The sequence below is a fragment of the Achroia grisella genome, unplaced genomic scaffold, assembly GCF_030625045.1.
Source record: "Achroia grisella isolate CSIRO2021 unplaced genomic scaffold, CSIRO_AGI_Agris_v1 utg461, whole genome shotgun sequence".
Classification (NCBI taxonomy): domain Eukaryota; kingdom Metazoa; phylum Arthropoda; class Insecta; order Lepidoptera; family Pyralidae; genus Achroia; species Achroia grisella.
Genome location: NW_026712871.1, coordinates 1,852,442 through 1,873,603, shown reverse-complemented (window position 1 = coordinate 1,873,603; position 21,162 = coordinate 1,852,442). Strand labels below are relative to the sequence as shown.

General features: G+C 34.7%; 1 protein-coding gene across 1 annotated transcript; it reads left to right on the top strand.

Annotated features, from left to right (window-relative positions):
- Nucleotides 1-876: 876 nt before the first annotated feature.
- Nucleotides 877-20,744, top strand: LOC131845265 (uncharacterized). The gene is made up of 12 exons (XM_059194305.1): nt 877-1,111; nt 2,582-2,737; nt 4,520-4,657; nt 5,932-6,081; nt 7,139-7,300; nt 10,009-10,100; nt 10,480-10,674; nt 11,231-11,368; nt 12,259-12,389; nt 14,523-14,606; nt 17,580-17,704; nt 18,607-20,744. Exons 1-12 carry the CDS (start codon nt 935-937, stop codon nt 20,422-20,424), a joined length of 3,366 nt encoding a protein of 1,121 aa, XP_059050288.1. The 5' UTR covers nt 877-934; the 3' UTR covers nt 20,425-20,744.
- Nucleotides 20,745-21,162: the final 418 nt, after the last annotated feature.

Here is a 21,162-nt window from a genome sequence, read left to right as displayed (position 1 = left end):
CTTAATGACATAACTAGAGATGTCCCCATGAGCAAAAAATATCGGTTGTTATTATTTTTCATGGACCATTATCGATTTCTACATCGGTTATTTATGGAAAAAATATTTATTTTGTTGTCAGTTTCTATCACCTGCATTTCCTTTTATAATATTATTATCAGCTTATGTATAAGAAAAATTTATAACCGATTGAAATCAAAATTATTCTACATTTGAGTTCACACACCCGTGCGTCGATATTTACATCTACACGTAGGTAATATCTTGTTTGTTACAAAAGAATAAAAGTATCTTCACGTTTTTATCGTATTTCTTGTATAATTTTAATATAATGTACATGTATGTATAGTGTCTATGCGCAGAATAACATATCGCCTTCGGTTTATTTCCATCTAAATAATATTTTCGACATTCAAGACAATATTTTATAGACTTATACGAGTATATAGAGATATCAAATTATTTGTGTATTTTCTACTGGGCGTAGTACTACATGTATACATTATAATAATTAGGTACGGAAGTCTCTAATATCATTAATTTATCTAAATGGAATATATGCTTAATAAATGCAAATGTTTCACTTTTTGTAAAAATTGTTATTCACGATTCGGCCACAATATCCTTTGGTAAGTACCCAAACAATTAAAGAATGGCTACCAAAATCAAAGCCTATATTTATGCAGAGGTATTGGTATTTTTTTACAGAACATTCTTCTATTCTCGTAATGTAACTATCATTAGGCCCTGTAGCAGCAACGAATGCAAATGATTTGGAAGCACTGTACATTAAAAAAAATATGTAACCATACACAGCAAAACCGATTAATCAATACTACATATTTGATAATCTGACTGAGTCATGACATCACTAAGCTAACCTTCGTCATCTTTTCTTGTTAGAAAATATTTTAAACATGATATATTTATAAAAATGGATCGAAATACAAAATCTAAATTAGATAGACAAACAATATACGAGATATATCGAGGATGTCGTCTGTGCGGAGCTGGGGCGGGGTACAAAATGCCTATAATACAAACTGTAGTTGATTTGGACGGAAATGGGATGGAATTAAAGCAAAAAATACAAGAATGTGTACAAATTGAGGTAAAATAATATTAAATAATCATTATTTATCCCCCATAATTGATATAAACTTATTTAAAACGTTGTTTAATGGTTACATATAAGAATATTGAAAGTAGGTTATGTGGATATCAAAACAAATGGAATATTTGGCGAAAGATATCGTTTTTCGCAATTTTTACTATTTATTTATTTAAAATATACATATATTAGTACAAAACAGCTGTAAAACTGTATCCATTGATGTGTAGTTATTCCAAAAGTTATACAATCCTGATTTTTTTTTCAAAACATGTTCTAGTTTTCTAGTATCTTGCTACATCTTCAATTGTTTTTAAGCAGCGTCCTTAGTATCTAAAATTTACAATTCGGTTTTAACTTTAAAGTTTACATTTAAAAAAATATATATGATTATTATAATTACTTGAATTTCATGTCACCTTTTTGCTTTACATATCAATTTTATTATGTCATTAAGAGGGTCCTTGAAAACAAAAAGTACTGCACTGCTGTTATAATATTAATATTGTAAATGAAAACGTTTGTGAGTATGAATGGATGTTTGTCACTCTTTCATGAAAAACTTTCATTCATTCATTCATAATTTTATAGCTACGCTCTTGTCGGTGGAGCTCTTAAAAACTGAATGGATTTTGATGACACTTTACAGTAATTATTTAGAAATAGAAATAATCTTTATTCAAATAAACTCATTACAAGCACTTTTGAATAGTCATATTTTGATTCTGCCACTCATTCGAAATGCAGATTTAATCACAAGAAGAATGAGCAAGAAACTTGTGTGTTGCCTTTTTTAATAGATTTTTTTTTATATAAATAATATATAGTATAATAAGTAGAGGCATAATCAAGCTTATATATGAGAATAGTATTTTTTTCCTTATTTTCTTATCTATCTGTGATCAGCCAATTGTCTTTTATAGTTTTCACTAGTTGTTTTGCCTTAAAATAAAAAAAAATTATGGGTTGACTACCCCTAACATTTAGGGGTATATAAAAATAGATATTTTTTTCCTTATTCTCAGACCTACTCAATACGCTCACAAAATTTTAATGAGAAGCGGTCAAGCCGTTTCGGAGGAGTATGTTTTGCCTTAAAAAACTGTGACAAAAAATTTTATATATAAGATTATGTATCATTAAATTACCACATCCAGTGATGTGGTCTTCTTTTTCAGAATAACATATAAGCTGATTTTAAACTTTCGTGTTTAATATACATTGTTTAAATTATTAACCAGGTCTTAACACGAATAATTTTATGGCAAATAAAGGTATTTACCTCTCTCGTTTCGACTTGGTTGCAGCACTACATTTGACATAAAATTATTCGTGTTAAGACCCAGTTAATAATTTAAATAAACATATAAGCTATAAATTTCACGCAGATAAAACCGCAGGCATTGCTAGTACAGCCATAGACACATATTTTTGCATTTAGAATACTAGTAAAATTAATTTATTTTCCAGATAAATCCCGATGACAAAATGCCTCCCTTGATTTGCGAGCTGTGCGTGGACAAAGTGAATGATTTCTACCAATTTATGGAGATGTGCAAACAGACGAACATACATACAAGGTTGAGATTGGGGTTGCCATTACAGAAACCTGCTAATAAGATAGCTGTAAGTAAATTATGAAATTTATTCCCCTGTTACTCACAAGATTAACAATAATAACCTGGACAATTCACACAGCGCCATCTAGTCCCTAGATAAGCAGAGCTTGTATTATGGGTACTAGACAACTGATATATTAACCGTCTTAGTGCCATACATTTTTTCGCAATATATATGAAAAATGCCAAGAATAATTACCCTCTTTTTTGTGAAATTTTGGAGTAAGGGAAAATAATGTGTAACTTTTGTAAAAATGTATCAATTTTCAAAATAGCGGCCGCATCTCAAAAACACTGACGCGTGAGAATAGATAAAACGCGCAGGCGCGCGATCGCACGCATTGGCACTAAGACGGATAGTAATCTCAGGACAATTCACACAGCGCCATCTAGTCCCAAGATAAGCAGACCTTGTGTTATGGGCACTAGAAAACTGATACATTTGTAATATTTACTTAAATACATAAATTTATATGTTGTAGATCAAATAGAAAAATGGCAGTATACAAAATGTACAATTTTTACAAAACAAGCATTTAAAGTTTTTTAATTTATTTAAATTCGTTTAACCTTTAATTATTAAATTGACACAGAAGTATTATATATCATTTTAAAAGTATTTAGATAATGATTAAGACGGCGTGGTTAATTTAATTGACTTACTAATATAAAAAGAGGTAATCCAGCTTCTGATTTTGAAAAATGTCTATTTTCTATTTAATCTATGACATATTGCATATAGAAAAACTCAAGACTGATACAAACTTTCACACTAATGTTTAACCATTATAACCCAAAAAATTAGTGCTTGTTGGTAGTTTGTATTCACACGTTTCGACTTGTAAATGTAAACTTACAAGGATTATTTAAAAGAGCAACACACAAGTTTCTTGCTCGTTCTTCTTGTGATGAGACAGCTTTCCGAACGAGTGGTAGATAAAAAACAAATTGTTATGACTATTCAAAAGTGCTTAAATTAAGTTTATTTGAATAAATGATTTTCTATTCTATTCTATTCTGTTATTATTATAAATTTCGAATACAAATGTTTGTACCATACAAGGTATTGAACTTGAAACCATTATAAATTGTACTAGACTAACTAACTGTAACTATAAAATAAATTTAATTCCACGAGGACGAAGTCACGGGAACAGGTAGTAATAAATATTTCTGCACTTCTCAATACATTTTTTTTTTACATATGATGTCCCTTCCGATCGATCCCCCGTCCAATTCAAACGGGGATCGAAATTACGACGGCCTGAGCCGAGGTTCGAACCCGTAGTGGTGCCCTCAAAATAAGTCGTATCTGGCAGGCTGGAGTTGGCCTTCAGCCGCTCCATAAGTCCTTCCGCGGGTTTGGAGTGCCATCTGCACTAGTCCCCTAACGTCCGGTGAAGCTGTAAAGGCCAGCTGCGGCCAACAGAGTAATCCAAAAAAAAACATGATGTTCGGTCATATTATTATACTATACAATATATTTATCTTTTTACTATTATGAAGCTATTAATCCACATTATTAATAATAATCTCAGGACAATTCACACAGCGCCATCTAGACCCAAGTTAAGCTAGCCAAAGCTTGTGTTATTATTTACATTAAGATCATTTTAATCAACCTTGTGTTGTGGATACTATACAACTGTTATAAATAGAACAGTATCTGGGACACAGACAAACAGTCATACTTATGAATGATGTTTGTATTGTGCAAGGAATCGAACCCGCAACCTTCAGAAGTAAGCGGTGTGCTAAACTGTTAGACCAACGAGACTGTCATAAAAAGTTGCAGGTAGAAAATAATTCCCGAGTATCTCGAGCAAGTCAGACTACCTTCAAGATGACCAGGCCCTCCAAACCTTCACCAAGTCCACCTCCAAGTCGAAGCAGAAGAGAAGATGAGATGACCTTAAGTAGCTTAAAGGTAAGAAACTACTACAGTACAATATAAATATAATATCTCAGGACAATTCACACAGCGCCATCTTGTCCCAAGCTAAGTAGAGCTTGTGTTATAGGTACTAGACAACTGATATAAATGCAAGAGCCTTATTTTTTTTTAAGTACGTACTTTATATACATAGAAAACACTCAGACTGATAAAAACCGAGGATGTTATGGATATAAAATTTCGGATACGGATAGGTTTCCGATATAGGAATGATTATTATACCGGATACGATTATGGATGCGGATATGAAATTATTTCGGATTATCCGTTAGTTTCGGATAATTTCGGTTACGGATATTAATTTTTTAAGGAATTTCAAAAGTAAAATACAAATAGCTAATAAAATGGTTACATAACGTGTCTCAATTAGGCTCCGTCCCTATCCGATATTATCCGTAACTTTCATTTCGGATTCGGTTACGGTTACGGAGCTCCCTAACATCCCTGATAAAAACATCCTACTCTACATATTTGTTTTTGGTTGACTGGTAGAGAATCCCATCAGGCATTAAGTCCGCCATGTATACAATTTTGTGTGCAAAGAATAAATAAATAAATATTTGTACCGTGCGTGGAATCAAACCCGTGACTGTCGTACAGAAATGTGCTAAACCGATATACCACCTAAGCCTTCATTGAGATACCGAGAATATATATACATATATGAATATGATATCTATACATCTATACATATAAATAAAATTGGAGTATCTGTTTGTAATATTAAAATAACCGTTTTTTACTACATGCATGTGAATATATATATATGTAAGTAGTAAATACGGTAAAATACGGTACATACACCAAAATAACATTTACAATTTTTGTCAGTCTGTCTGTCTGTTTGTTCCGGCTAATCTCTGAAATGGCAGAATCAATTTTGGACTTTTATTGGTAGGTAACTGATATAATAAGGAGTAACTTAGGCTACTTTATTTTAGAACAGTTCTCTAATTAACTTTTTTTGTTAAATTCCACCCGGACGAAGTCGCGAAGTGTCCTTACTTCGCGACATATGAATGTGGATGGTTATAAGGGCAGAGAGAAGACCGAAAAAGAGATGGATGGACTGTGTGAAAGATGATATGGTAAGAAAGGAAGTAAATAACGAGATGACTGCGAACAGGGATGAATGGAAGAGAAAAATATTACGACGACCACAAATAAATGGGATAAGGAAGAAGCAGATGATGATGAAAAAGAAATACATAATCTCTACTTGAAACTCCACCTTTATGATTCTGCAGAAGGAGAACAGCAGGGAATCACGCTCGAGTGAAACCATTGAAAAGCAACCAATCAGAACGACCAGGAACTCCAAAGCTGCGTCTCCACCGCCCAGCACACCTCGAATCCGCAGCCAGAGAGAAGAGAACATGACCCTGAGTAATTTAAAGGTATATAATAATAATCTATTCATTCATTCATAATTTAAGAGCTGTCTATTAAAATTATTAGAAGAGAACTCTATTACTAACACTCCCGTGTAACTCCATGTAACTCTATTCATTCATTCATAATTTAAGAGCTGTGCTCTTGTCGATCCAGCTCCCGCCACCTTCCACGATCTTCCATCAGTCCTTTTAGCTGTTGATACGACACGACTCCAACTTGTTCTTTAACCTGCTTGATATAGCTGTGTCTCGGTCTTCCCCTTCCTCTCTTTCCATCTATTTTTCCTTCTATAATGTTGTTAATTAGTTCGTCGTGTCGTATCAAGTACCCCAACATTTTAAACCCCAATCTATACACATAAATAAAACTGTAGTAACTGTAATGTTGAAATAGCCGTTTTTTATTACATGCATATGAATATAAATATGGTACATACACAAATTAATAATAATTAAAATTAATAATATATATTTTTTTCAATTTTTGTCTATCTGTCTGTCTGTTTGTTCCGGGTAAACTCTGAAATGACTGAATCGATTTTGACGGGACTTTTTTTGGCAGGTAGCAGATGTAATAAAGAGACTTAGGCTTTTATTTTAGAAAAATAAAGTTAAATTCTACGCGGACGAAGTCGCGGGTACAGCTAGTGATAAATAAAGACAAAGAAACTTTTATTTCTGCACTTCTCAATACATTTTTTTTCTATACTATGACGTTTGGTCGTATTATTATGTTATACAATATGTATATATGTTTACTGTTATGAAACTATTAATCCACATTATTAATAATAATAATCTCAGGACAATTTACACAGCGCCATCTAGACCCAAGTTAAGGTAACTAAAGCATGTGTTATGGGTACTAGACAACTGATACAAATACATAGATTTTTTTTCGTAAATACATACTATGCACAGAAAACAACCAGACCGATACAAACAATCATACTCATGAATACAAATGTTTGTGCCGTGCGAGGAATCGAACCCGCGAACATCGGAAGTAAAGTGTACTAAATCGACCCCTCAATTACTAATATTTTTCATTTCTTTTCAGCAACAAGTACAAAAAGATAGCAAATCAAAAGACAGTAAACCATCCAAAGATAATAAAGCAAATAAAGATAAGGCAAAAGATAGCAAAGTAACGAAGGTCGTCAAAACATATAAGGACAGTAAAGCAGCACCTAAGTCTATATTGAAGAAAAGGGAGGAATTGGTAATTTATGTAAATAGTTTATTTATAATAATTATATATAATTTTCAATAGGTCTTTTATGGGAATAGGTATAAAAATTTACAATAAGATACCAAAGGATATATTAGAATTACCCTTAAATAAATTCACAACATCAGTTAAATCATATTTACTGAGCAAAGCCTATTACTCACTAAACGATTACATGAATGACGAGCGTGCATGGCAATAGTTTTCATGTTCGGGATTTTCATTTAATGACATAGACATATATAAATATACATTGTAAATAAAATGGATTTAAAAAAAAAAAAAGTAATACAATTGATTTCCTTGCCAGTTCTTCTCAATTGGATCTATATACTGAACTGGACGGTAGGAAAAAAATATAATATAAAAACATTGACGTTCAAAAGCGGTTAAAATATCCTACGTGAATAAATTATTTTTTAATTTGAATTTGAATTTGAATAAAATGTAAATATAAATAAATATATTAATTTACTTATAATAAATTACATATATATATATGAATGTGTAAAAATAAGTAAATTATTATATTAATAATATATATTAATATATATTAACCATATGGTTATACACAAAATATTTTAACAGAAATCGCTGCACTAAGAACAGGACTTGTGTCACAGGAAGGGCTGTTCAAGTATTACGTAAGCACTATGGGGGGGTGTTGGGGTCTTTGCTTTGCTTATTTTGGATGACATGGGGGGTGGGGGATTGTAGATGATGATTACGTCATCGACAGTTATTTACTTTTTTAGATGGTATGGGCATGTTATGCGGAGGAATGAGGACCATGTCTTATGGAAAGTGTATAATATGAATGTGGATGGATGTAAAGGGAGGGGACGCCCTAAGAAAAGATGGATGGATTGTGTGAAAGATGATATGAATAAAAGAAGAGTATGTTTAGATATGACGACTGATAGAGAGCAGTGGAAGAGAATGACATACTGTACCGACCACAAATAATGGGATAAAGACAAGGCAATGATGATGATGATGACACGAATGGCAACACTCACAGTCTTTGCTAAAATAACAATACATTAATTGAAAAATGTTTACATAATCATGGAGAGAGGTAAGAGCTTTGCTTACTTTTGCTGTCAAGGGGGATGGGGGTAAATAATTGTAATAAATCTTACCTAATACTTGAACGACCCTGAATCAGAAATGTTTAATTACAGAAACTTTAGCTCAATACAGGGTTCAGTTCAACTAGGTACAAAATCATTACAGTATAAAACAAAGTCACTGTCGCCGTCTGTCCGTCCCTATATATGCTTAAATCTTTAAAATTACACAACGGATTTTGAAGCGGTTTTTTTTAATAGATAGAGTGATTCAAGAGGAAGGTTTATATATTTTTATTTTTTATTTATTTTATTTATTCATCCAAAATAATACAAATTGTGTAGGATAACGTAATAGTAACATTACAGTAAAATTTTGTCAACAACATAATAGCAACTTAAACATTAAATCTCGGTATATCTATAGACTAGCTGGCCCCAGCGACTTCGTCCGCGTGAAATTTTATTTTATTTTTCTAAAATAACAGTAGCGTAAGTTACTCCTTATTACATCAGCTACTTGCCAAAAAAAGTCCCGTCAAAATCGGTCCAGCTATTTCAGAGATTAGAATATATATATTACATGTACACCCGTGTGAAGCCGGGCCGAGTAGCTATTTAACCAATATTACATTGGTAAGTAATTTAAAAATAATAAGGTCAGGTGAGGGACAAGAATTGAAGGATATTCTTAAGAGCGATGGTTTTTATCTCCTCAGGATAGAGTGTATACTTTCCAAAGGAGATATTTCGTTAATGCATGAGTGAGCTACAACCACATAGGATGTGTAGTGGCGTTTATTCTACAGTTTGGAATATTTAAGTACTGTACTAACTATTATTATATACTAACTATAGTAACTAGTAATTATAATATCAGGGGCGGATTATGAATTTGTGGGGCCCTGGGCTAAATCTACTTAGGGACCTGCCTAATTATATTACTCAACTAAAAAAATACACCGACCAAAAACAAGCGACCAGAAATTCCCCGTTCCTTTCGATAGACGCGCATCGAATATACATATATACATATTCTTATTAACATATTGACTTCAGCTGCGATTTGATACAGCAGAACTTTTCATAGGGCTAGTTATGTTTCACTATGTTTATTATCTTATATATAAAATTCTCGTGTCACAGTTTTCGTTCCCATACTCCTCCGAAACGGCTTGACTGATTCTCATGAAATTTTGTGAGCGCCCACTCATGCATAAACGAACAACCACATATGATGTGTAGTGGCGTTTCTTCTGCTTTTAAAAAATGTGGCTCACCCCTGTGGTAAATTAATATATTCCAATTAAAAAAAAAAAATCATTTATTCATTCATTTTAGCTCCGTGAAGCTTGTGAAGACACAAGACTTCTGAGCTTTTGTGAGGAGCTTGGCTGACTTTATAGTCTGGCTCTACACGAACAACTATCTAGAATGAGAAACTGATTACGGAGAATGTTGTCCAACTTACATAGGACATTTTAGACGCTTATGAACGTTAATTTTTTTATATTATAATAAATTACCGTCCAGTTCAGTATACAGATTCAATTGAGAACTGGCAAGAAACTGAATTTTGAATTTCTTCTTTTCATTTCTTCCTTTTTTTATAATTTATTTTATTTGTAGATGGACGACGAAGACAGTCTGCTGGTGCCCCGGAACAAACGCAGCCGCGACGTCGATGTCATAAAGTTGGAGGTCCCAGTTAAAAAAGTCAAGTTAGTTGCGTATTTCATTTATAAATAATATCTACCTTATGCCGTAGAACATAAAAACCAAATTTCTTATTACACATGAGCATAAAATGTTTAAAATTTATACCACTGAAAATATCTTTATATTGACGGCCTCGGTGGTCCAGCGGTTTAGCACACCGCCTTACTTCCGATGGTCGCGGGTTCGATTCCTCGCACGGCGCAAACATTTGTATTCATGAGTATGATTGTTTGTATCGGTATGTGTTTTTTCTATGTATAATATGTATGTGTTTACGAAAAAAAATCGATGTATTTATATCAGTTATCTAGTGCCCTTTATCTAGCTTAACTTGGGTCTAGATGGCGCTGTGAATAGTCCTGATTTTTTTTTTGTTTTCAGAATATCATTACCGTCATCGAAGCAGAAGCAAGCGGCGCATCCGGCGAGGCCGAAGCGAGCCCCCCCGTCCCCCGCGCCGCCGCCGCCCCCCGCGCCCCCTCAGTACTCGTGCGCGGTGTGCGGGGACACGTTCCGTTCTTCGCAGGGAGTGTCCGCACATATGAAGGTGCATGTGGTATCCTTTACGGACCCCAAGTGAGTGTTTAACTTATAACTCTTATGTATGTGTATATGTATATATACTAGCTGTTGCACGCGGCTTCGCACGCGTTAATTTATCCCCTTAGGGGTGGAATTTATCAAAATTCTTTCTTAGAGGATGTCTACGTCATAGTAGCTTTATGCATGCAAAGTCTCAGCCCGACCGGTTTAAAATTGACAAAGATTCATACAAACTATCATCCCCTATTTTATCCCCTTGGGGGTAGAATTAATCAAAATCCTTTCTTAGCGGATGCCTACGTCATAACATCTGCCTGCATGCCAAATTTCAGCCCGATCCGTCCAGTGGTTTGGGCTGTGCGTTGATAGATCACTATGTCAGTCACCTTTGAGTTATATATATTTAGATTAGTCAGGAGAAGGCTAAATGGAGAGAAAAACATTACGACGACCACAAATGTATGGGATAAGGAAGTAGATGGTGACTATTTTGAAATTTCTTAACAATATTATTAGCTCAACTCCATGGTTCCTCTGCATAATGTTTCTATTAACATTTCAATAACTGAGTTGTTATTGTGTGGTACAGACTAGCGTGCGACCCCTGCTGTGCTTGGTTCTCGACCGCCGAGGAAGCTGCGACCCATCAGAAGCGGCACTCGGCCAGTCTCCGCTACACATGTCGCCGCTGCTCTTCCAAATATAAAACTATATATAGTTATAATGAGTAAGTATATTTCATATTAACAGCTCCAGTGGTCTAACGGTTCGATCCCCCGTCCAATTCAAACGAGGATCGAAATTACGACGGCCTGAGCCGAGGTTCGAACTCCTAGTGGTGCCCTCAGACTAAAGTCGTATCCGTCAGGCGGGAGTTGGCCTTCATCATCATCATCATCATCATCGCAGCCCGGAAGACGTCCACTACTGGACATAGGCCTCCCCCAAAGATCTCCACGACGATCGGTCTTGGAGTTGGCCTTCAGCCGCTCCATAAGTCCTTCCTTTAGTTTGGAGTGCCATCTGCACTCGCCCACTATCGTCCGGTGAAGCTGTAAAGGCCAGCTACGGCCAATAGCATTACAGTAGGCCGATAAAAAAAAAATAACGGTTCAGCACGCGAATTTTCTTCCAATTATCGCAGGTAAAGGAAATTACCGGAGAGACAGTCAATAATATAAATGAATAGAATAGAATAGAAAATCATTTATTCAAATAAACTTAATTTAAGCACTTTTGAATAGTCATCACATATTTTTTCAATCTACCGCTCATTCGGAAAGCTGTCTGATCACAAGAAGAATGAGCAAGAAACTTGTGTGTTGCTCTTTTAAATAATTTACTTGTTACTGTCTGTTAATGACTGTCCTATTAGGCCGCTGGTACACAGTTCGTTCAAGATGCAATGGTAGGTTTTCTTTTTAAAATTACTATATTATCGTTAGGCCGCTGGTATACATGTCATTTACAATTCAATACATTTGTTTTCAATTTTACATTGACTGTCCCATTGTTAGGCCGCTGGTACACAGCTCGTTTGTTTTCGTTTTTACAATGACTGCCCCATCGTCGGCTGCTGATATACAGTTATTTCACGATATAATAATATGTTTTCAGACATTTGGAGTACAAGAAGTGCTTGCAGTTCGACGTTGTGCCCGACTTGAAGTGTGCGCGATGCGGCCAGTCGTTTGCAACAAAGAACCTGCACCGCCGTCACCGATGCCATGGCACGTTCAACCGATCCAGTACGTACTATGATCAAATTCAAATTCAAAAATCATTTATTCATGTTGGACATTTTAGCCGCTTATGAACGTCAAATTTTTACATTATAATTTTATTTTTTCCCTACCGTTACTGCTAATATTATAAATAGACGGCCTCGAAGGTCTAGCGGTTTAGCACATTGTCTTCTGATGGTCTCGGGTTCGATTCCTCGCACGGTACAAATATTTGTATTCATAAGTATGATTGTTTGTATAGGTCTAGGTGTATGTATATACAGAAAATGTATCTAAATATTTATATCAGTTGTCTAATACCCATTACACAAGCTCTGCTTAGATTGGTGCCGGTGGTGGTATATTTTATATATTTCAGAACAATTAACACAGCGCCATCTAGTCCCAAGCTAACAGCTTGTGTTTTTTATTTTTATGGGTGATAATGGAATGGTGCAACCGCCTGCGCTAACGGTTTACGCTGGCGGGGCACCAGTGGAGGATGATAAGATGAGCATGAGGTCAGGTCAGTTAGCACATCGTGACAAATTCACCAGAAATTTTATACGATGGTTTCCAGGGGGAACCGCGTGGAGGTCAACCTGACATGGTACATAAGTAGTAATGGGGTCATGAGTCCACATTACTAACTAGTGTTAGAGGTACTAGACAACTGATACAAATACATACATTAAAACAAATAGGTCTGTACATTTTTTTCTGTAAATTAAAGATTCAATGTAAGCGATGCCGCGGGTAAAAACTAGTATATGATAGATAGATAGATAGATAATAGTTTTTATTTGTATCTTAGTACACACATATAGGCTTAATTATAACATCACATGACAAGTACCTATAATATAACAATTCAATAAGGGTAAACCTGCACGTGTGTGCTACAGCAATACAAAACTGGTACACAGCTCAGTATAGAGAATCACTCAAGGAGCAAAACACTGATTTTCAGCTATATATGTATAATTGAAAACACCCAGACCGAAACAAACAATAATTCCTATGAATACAAATGTAATTGTATACTTAGATATAGGCAATTGTTACCACTTACCATTTTATTTTTATTTATTTATAACTCTTTATTGCACCTTAAATACAATCCAAAGAAAAAACAATATTCATAATGTACAGAAAGGTAGGCTAGGCACAAAAGGCGGTCTTATCGCTAAAGCGATTTCTTCATCTATTTTCTACCATCGGGTTTGTGATCTTGTTTTCTACTCCATAACACAGGCGAAGCTGTAAAAATAGTGGTTGTAAATTTATTTATTTATTTATTTATTTTATTAGCATACAAAACAGATTACAGTCAATATAATAATATAATTAGGAGCGTGTAGTTCGGTACAGAACTGGATTGTAATCCAACACTATGTATGCCTAAGAGCTAAATTATATAGACGCATTCAATATACGCTAGATAGCTAGATAAGGATATATAATGAAAAGTAAACTAAATAGAAAATGATATATATAACGACCTCGCTGGTCTAGCGGTCTAGCACACCGCTTTACGTCCGATGGTCGCGGGTTCGATTCCTCGCACGGCACAAACATGTGTACTCATGAGTACAATTGTTTGTATCGGTCTGGGTGTTTTCTATGTATAATATGTATGTATTTACAAAAAAAAATGTCTATGTATATGTGTCAGTTATCTAGTACCCATAACACAAGCTTTAGCTAGCTTTACTTGGGTCTAGATGGCGCTGTGTGAATTGTCCTTGTTAATTATTATTATTATTATATATATTATTATTATATAACTACTAAATAATAAACATGCTACATACGCATAATGCTTACATATATACATATCAAATACAGGCATAGGTTCTTTTTGTTTTGTACATTCTTTCTTTTTGTTTATAAGTTAAATTTTCTTTGTTTTTGGTAAATTTAAATATTTTGTAAATTTTATTAGACAATACGTGATTGGTAACGACATTGCATGTATTTTTTTTTTAGGGTTTGGAATTATATATATGTGGAGGGCGTCGATATTCGCAACACAGTTTTATACTTCTGTAAATATCATCGTTTCTTTAGTAAATGTGTCATGTGTACTAACACATGTTTTCTGTATTAAGTAAATAAATAAAATAAATAAATAAAAAATGCTCGATTTTGTTACAGCCACATGTACGAGGTGCGGGCGAGTGTACGCGTCGCCGAAAACATTGAAACTACATGTTACAACGTGTTATTCGAAAAAGAAAGGTAAGCTTGTTATATATGAATGGTAATTGTCTCGTAGTGGACACTGATGCACAGTTCAACAGTACATTTAATTTTGTCTTTTAATTTTTACAAATAATAAATTTAGAACAGAAACTATCCGTGGAACAATTAGAAACAGTTGTGAAAGTAGATAATAATATCGACAACTTGAAGGTATCTATATATATAAAAATGAATTGCTATTCGTTAGTCTCGCTATAACTCGAGAACGGCTGAACCGATTTGGCTGATTTTAGTCTTGAAATATTCATTAAAGGCCAGGGAAGGCTTAAACGGTGATAAAATATGAAGAAATTGCATGGAGAATACTAAAAACAACAATTTTATTTTCCCATACAAACTGTCAAACGGGGTGCATTCAGAAATTTATTCTGAGGCGGAACGTAGTGTGCGGGATCAGCTAGTAAAATAATAAAAATTATAACGCCTGTTCAACACAATTAGCAAAAACTACGGCTACAATGTTGGCTTTATCATCATCATCATCATCATCATCATCATCATCATCATCACAGCCCGGAAGACGTCCACTGTTGGACATAGGCCTCCCCCAAAGATCTCCACGACGATCGGTCCTGCGCTGCTCGCATCCAATGCCTTCCAGCGATCTTGACCAGATCGTCGGTCCACCTTGCTGGAGGCCTTCCCACGCTGCGTCTTCCGGTCCGTGGTCGCCACTCGAGGACTTTACTGCCCCAACGGCCATCTGTCCTACGAGCTATGTGCCCTGCCCATTGCCACTTCAAAGTTGTTGGCTTTAACAGTAATGAAATTTGACCTTTAGGTTTAGCGCACTGCCTTACTTACCATGGCACGTTCAACCGATCCAGTACGTACTATGATCAATGCTAATATTATAAATAGACGGCCTCGATGGTCTAGCAGTTTAGCACATTGTTTTCTGATGGTCGACGGTTCGATTCCTCTCACGGTTCAAACATTTGTATTCATAAGTATATATTACAATGTGTTGTTCTAAAAAGAAAAGTAAGATATGTATATGGATGGATAAAGAAAAGTTAATTAAATGTACCGGCATCGGTGGTCTAGTGGTTTAGATGTTTAACACACCGCCTTACTTCCGATGGTCGCGGGTTCGATTCCTCACACGGCAAACATAAGTCTCAAGTTCGGCCGCACATTGAGTACTGCTCTCATCTTTGGGCGGGAGCACCTGGATATCAGCTCGGTCCTTTTGACTCGGTTCAGAGACGTGTTATGAGAATTGTCGATGATCCCAATCTCTCTGGCGGTATCGAGCCACTTAGTTTGAAGCGAGACTTCGCATCGCTGTGTGTTCTACCGATTATACAACGGACTGTGTTCTGAGGAATTGTTCGACATGATGCCTACGGCCACCTTTCACCATCGCACCACTCGCCATCGACAGGGAATTCATTCCCACACGCTGGAACCTAAGTGGTCTCGGACAGTGCGGTTTCAGAGGAGCTTCCTCCCGCGTACACTTGGATTGTAGAATGAACTTCCTGCCGAAGTTTTCTCACGAGACTACAGCATGGGGTTTTTCAAGAAGGGTATATTAAGGTTTCTTAAGGGTCGGCAACGTGCACGTGACACCTTCGTGCTTCAGGCGTCCATAGGCTACGGTAACCATCTACCATCAGATGGGCCGTATGCTTGCCACCATAGTAGTATAAAAAAAAATGTATTTATGAATGAATATGATTGTTTGTATCGGTCTGATTATTTCTATGTATTTACATAAAAAGTCTTCTATATATTTATATCAGTTGTCTAGTACCCATAACACAAGCTCTGCTTAGCTTGGGACTATTTGACGTTGTGTAAATTGTCCAGGGATAAAAACAATATATAAATCCATTAACACCATGGACTTCCGAAAAATAACACTTAGTTTTAATAATATTACTAGCTGTCCCGGCAAACGTTGTTTTGCCATAAAATAAAATAAAACAATTTAGGGGTGGACTACCCCTGACATTTAGGGGGATGAAAAATAGATGTTGGCCGATTCTCAGACCTACTTAATACGCTCACGAAATTTCATGAGAATCGGTCAACCCGTTTCGGAGGAGTATGGGAACGAAAACTGTGACACGAGAATTTTATATACAAGATTAATGCGAAAGTAATTCTATCTGTGTCGCTTTGACGTCAAAATTACTAAACCGATTTAAATGAAATTTGTTACACAGATAGTCTAGACACTGAGGAAGGACATAGGCTACTTTTTAATGCCAAAAAAGGATAAGAGGTTAAAAGAGGGGATGAAAGGTTGTATGAAGGAATCATCATTTTTGAAGCTTGAAGCTTGAAACTTATTATTGAGGCTGTTGATTAAATACAAATAAATATGACATTCAAAGTTTGTAAAAATGTTACCCTTGAGGGGGTAAAAAATTTAACCTAAAGGGTATTGAAGTTTGTATGGAAAATCGTTTATTTTATTTTTGTTTGGTCGAGGTCACTAGAACACGCGGACGAAGTCGCGGTCACAGCTAGTCTTATATATAAAATTCTCGTGTCACAATGTTAGTTACCAAGTTGTTAGATAACAAGCCGTTTCAGATGTGTATGGTAATTACCATACACCTCTTAATCGGCTTGACAGATTTTTATGAAATTTTATATGCATATACAGTACGTCTGAGAATCGGCCACTATGTATTTTTCATACCCCTAAGTGATAAGCGTTGTCCACCCTTAACATTATTTTTATTTTGTGGCCAAAATTTTTTATTTATATTTATTTATAATGTGGCATTAAAAATACATATAACCCTAAATTTTCACCCTTCTAGCATCAACCCCTATTTTTTAATAGCGATTTTAATGTATATAGCAAAACAAAGTTTTCTGGGATAGTTAGTATATATATACTTTTTGAACTGCAGCATAATAATTTAACCATGTATTATTCTACAACAATAGGGACAGTATGTTTTATATATTGCCTTCTGTGTGTTGCAGATGAAATAAAGGTGGACCCTGAAGTGCAGAGGTCTTTACTGCCCGCACAGATCAGAGTCTCCCGCTGTGATTCACTGTTGGTGAAGAACGCCGCTGGTCACTATGATGTGGCTGATGTTGATTTGGTAAGTATACTTTTGTTTGGAACATCATCATCGTCATCATCTACATCATCACCATTATCATCATCTACTTATCCCATTCTATTGGGGTCGGCGTAATACGTTTTTCGGCAGCTGGTCACTACGATGTGGCAGATGTTGATATGGTAAGTATACTTTTGTTTAGAACATATACAACATTTATTTATTTATTTATTTAAGGGACCAACAAGACATACACTATGATGTTACAATTATTATCACTTTCAGAAAGTTCAAGTATATAGTGTTGACTTAATTACTGGCTGCCACGGCATGCGTAAATGTTCACAGAAGTTTATATATGTATACATATTGATCTTTTTATTTTATTTTACTTTATATATATATTTATTACTATTATTATTTTAATTATATATATATATATTTGTGTCATCATCATCGTTATTATCATCATCATCATCATCATCTGCTTCTACCTTATCCCATTCATTTGTGGTCGGCATAATATATTTTTTTCTTCCATTCATATATGGGTATAAATAACGAGATGACTGCGAACAGGGTTGCAGTCATCTCGTTATTTATACCCATATATTATATCGAGCCCCTAGCGGTGCCCTTAGACTGGCATCGTATCCGTCAGGCGGGAGTTGGCCTTCAGCCGCTCCATAAGTCCCTCCTTTGCTTTGGAGTGTCATCTTCACTCGCCCCCTAACGCCCAGTGAAGCTGTAAAGGCCATCAGCGGCCAACATCATTAGAGTACGAAAAAACTACACAGATCCGTACAAAACGACAAAATAGAGAACTAATAAAGACGTCCATAGGCTACGATTTACCATCAAATGGTCAGTAAGCTTTACCACCATCGTAGTATAAAAAATTGTAATGACACAAGTTGTAAAAATGTAAAATGTTTTTTCAGGACTACGGTCTCGACGATTCCTGTGTCTACCCATACCGCGTATATTTACGGATCAAGACTGAACCACTCTACCAGGATCGTATGGTTGCCATAGTAGAAGAAGTCCGGAACGAACTCTGCTCAGAAGAGTACATACATTGGGATTCAGATACGTGCGACAGTGACAGCGATAGTACCAACAATTCGAAGAAGGAAGTCGATATGCTATCAACATTATCATTAAAGACATTATTCTCATTGAAACTCCTAGGCAAAGTGCCGAGGAAACGGAGAAGAATTAAAATGGAGAAGTGTGATGAAAGTGTAGGTGTCAGTGTTAATAAGAATGATAGTGTTGGGTATGATACAGAGGATAGTGTAGATAGTTTTAGTATTATAGATTCATTACTGACTGATATCGGACAGAATAAAGATAATGTAAATGAATCTACTGTTAATAATGATAAGGTTAGTAACGATGTAGGTACAAATAATGTAAACAATGATTTAGAATTAAATAAAACATCCAATAAGAAATCAAATACGTCAGAAAATTACGATGTATCTAAATCTAATGAAGCAAGAAATAATTTACCAGTGAATAATAGGACTGATAATAGTAATGTAATGGAATTGAGTGATTCATCGAGTAGTACTAGACCAGTAAATAAAGAAATAGACAATGTAGAATTTGATAATGATGACACGACCTCAGGAAATAATACTATAAATGAAAATAACGTCCTAATTATCTCAAATAATCAAGAGTCAATTGATCCTGAATGTTCCACTAATAATAGTTTAACTACTTCTAAAGAAGTGACTAGTGATGTTACACAAGAAAATGTAAAAAATAATTCAAATATTGATAATGAAGCTTCGAAAGAAAATAGAAATAGTGAAATTCTAGTTCCAGTTATTCCAGAAGAAGAAAATCGTACGGAAAATAAAGATTTAGATTCAACTGACCTTAATAATAAATCTAATGAGAATATTGTAGGTGATAAAAGCACAAATAAAGAAAATGGTACAAATTTAAATACATATGTTAAATCAATTAATGACCCCATCCCAAATAAAGTAAAAGACAAAAAGGAGCGCAATGAAAATGAAACTAATAATGTTAGTCCAATGAATAATATTTATTGTAATAATTATGAACACGATAATTCAAATATAGAAAAAAGTAATGGTGAATCAAATAAACCAGTAGATGGAGACATTGAAAGTAAAAGTAGTGATACAGAATTAGACGATATGAAATTAATGGAAGCTCTCGACCAGCAAATAGGCGAGTATTGTAACGACTCTGATGAAAGTCACAAAAATACTGATGGTAACAATGAAATAAATTCCAATAAAGATTGTAATTCTGAAATTAATGAAAATTCGAATAAAAATGATAGAGCAAACAGAGAAAATAATGTAGATAAAGACAACAGGTATAATAGAAACAAAATAACTAACAATGAGAAAAAATTGGATTTAGACAGTAAATCTAAAATAGAATTAACTAACGGCGAATCAAGTAAAGAAATAGATTGGGATAAATCAAAAGAGAGTAATGATACTGCAGTTGAAGATATGAAATTAATGGATGCTCTGGACATGCAAATTGGTGAAAATTCAAATTCTCATGATGAAAGTCATAATAGTAAAGTACATTTAAATGATAGTGCATCAGAAAATAATGATAACAAAACACCAAACGCATATATTGAAGAGGACAGTGTTGCTGATAAAGATAAAATTACATTAGAAGATCTGGTACCTAAAGATGATTTGAAATCATTGGAATTAGACAACGTAAGTGATGATGATTTCGACTTTGACCTATGACAGGATAATAATGGTAAAACGGCAATTGGAGAGCACAATGCTCGTAATAATGATGTTATAGTAGATCTATTAGCAAAAGATAAGATAAAATCATTGGAATTAGATAACATAAGTGATGATGACTTTGAATTTGATCTATGACAGGAAAATGATGATGAACCAGCAGTAGTAGAGAACAATGTTGGTGATGGAAACAATATTTTTAAAGATCTCGTACCTAACTATGCTTTAAAATCTTTGTATTCAGGTAATAGTTGCGCCATTAAGACTTATGCCAAATCGAGTAGGCAGATATTTAGTTGTATTAACAGATATAATAATAATAATAAACTCAGGACAATTCACACAGCGCCATCTAGACCCAAGTTAAGCTAGCTAAAGCTTGTGTTATGGGTCCTAGATGACTGATACAAATACATAGATATTTTTTTTCGTAAATACATACATATTATACATAGAAAACACCCAGACTGATACAAACAATCATACTTGTGAATACAAATGTTTGTGCCGTGCGAAGAATCGAACCCGCGACCATCGGACGTAAAGCGGTGTGCTAGACCCCTAGACCACCGAGGTCGTCAATATAAAGATATTTTCAGTGGTATAAATTTTGAACATTTTATGCTCATATGAAATAAGAAATTTAGTTTTTATGTTCTACAGCATACGGTAGATTATTCATTGTAATTCCTGTACATATAGAAAGACTTATTTTTTTAATACATAGACGTATAT

Bases quoted from the DNA above. Each gene is read 5' to 3' on its own strand.
- LOC131845265 (XM_059194305.1), top strand. From the start codon at position 935: ATGGATCGAAATACAAAATCTAAATTAGATAGACAAACAATATACGAG. The intron at 1,112-2,581 runs GTAAAATAATAT...TTTATTTTCCAG, and splicing joins AAGAATGTGTACAAATTGAG to ATAAATCCCGATGACAAAAT. The intron at 7,301-10,008 runs GTAATTTATGTA...TTTTATTTGTAG, and splicing joins TGAAGAAAAGGGAGGAATTG to ATGGACGACGAAGACAGTCT.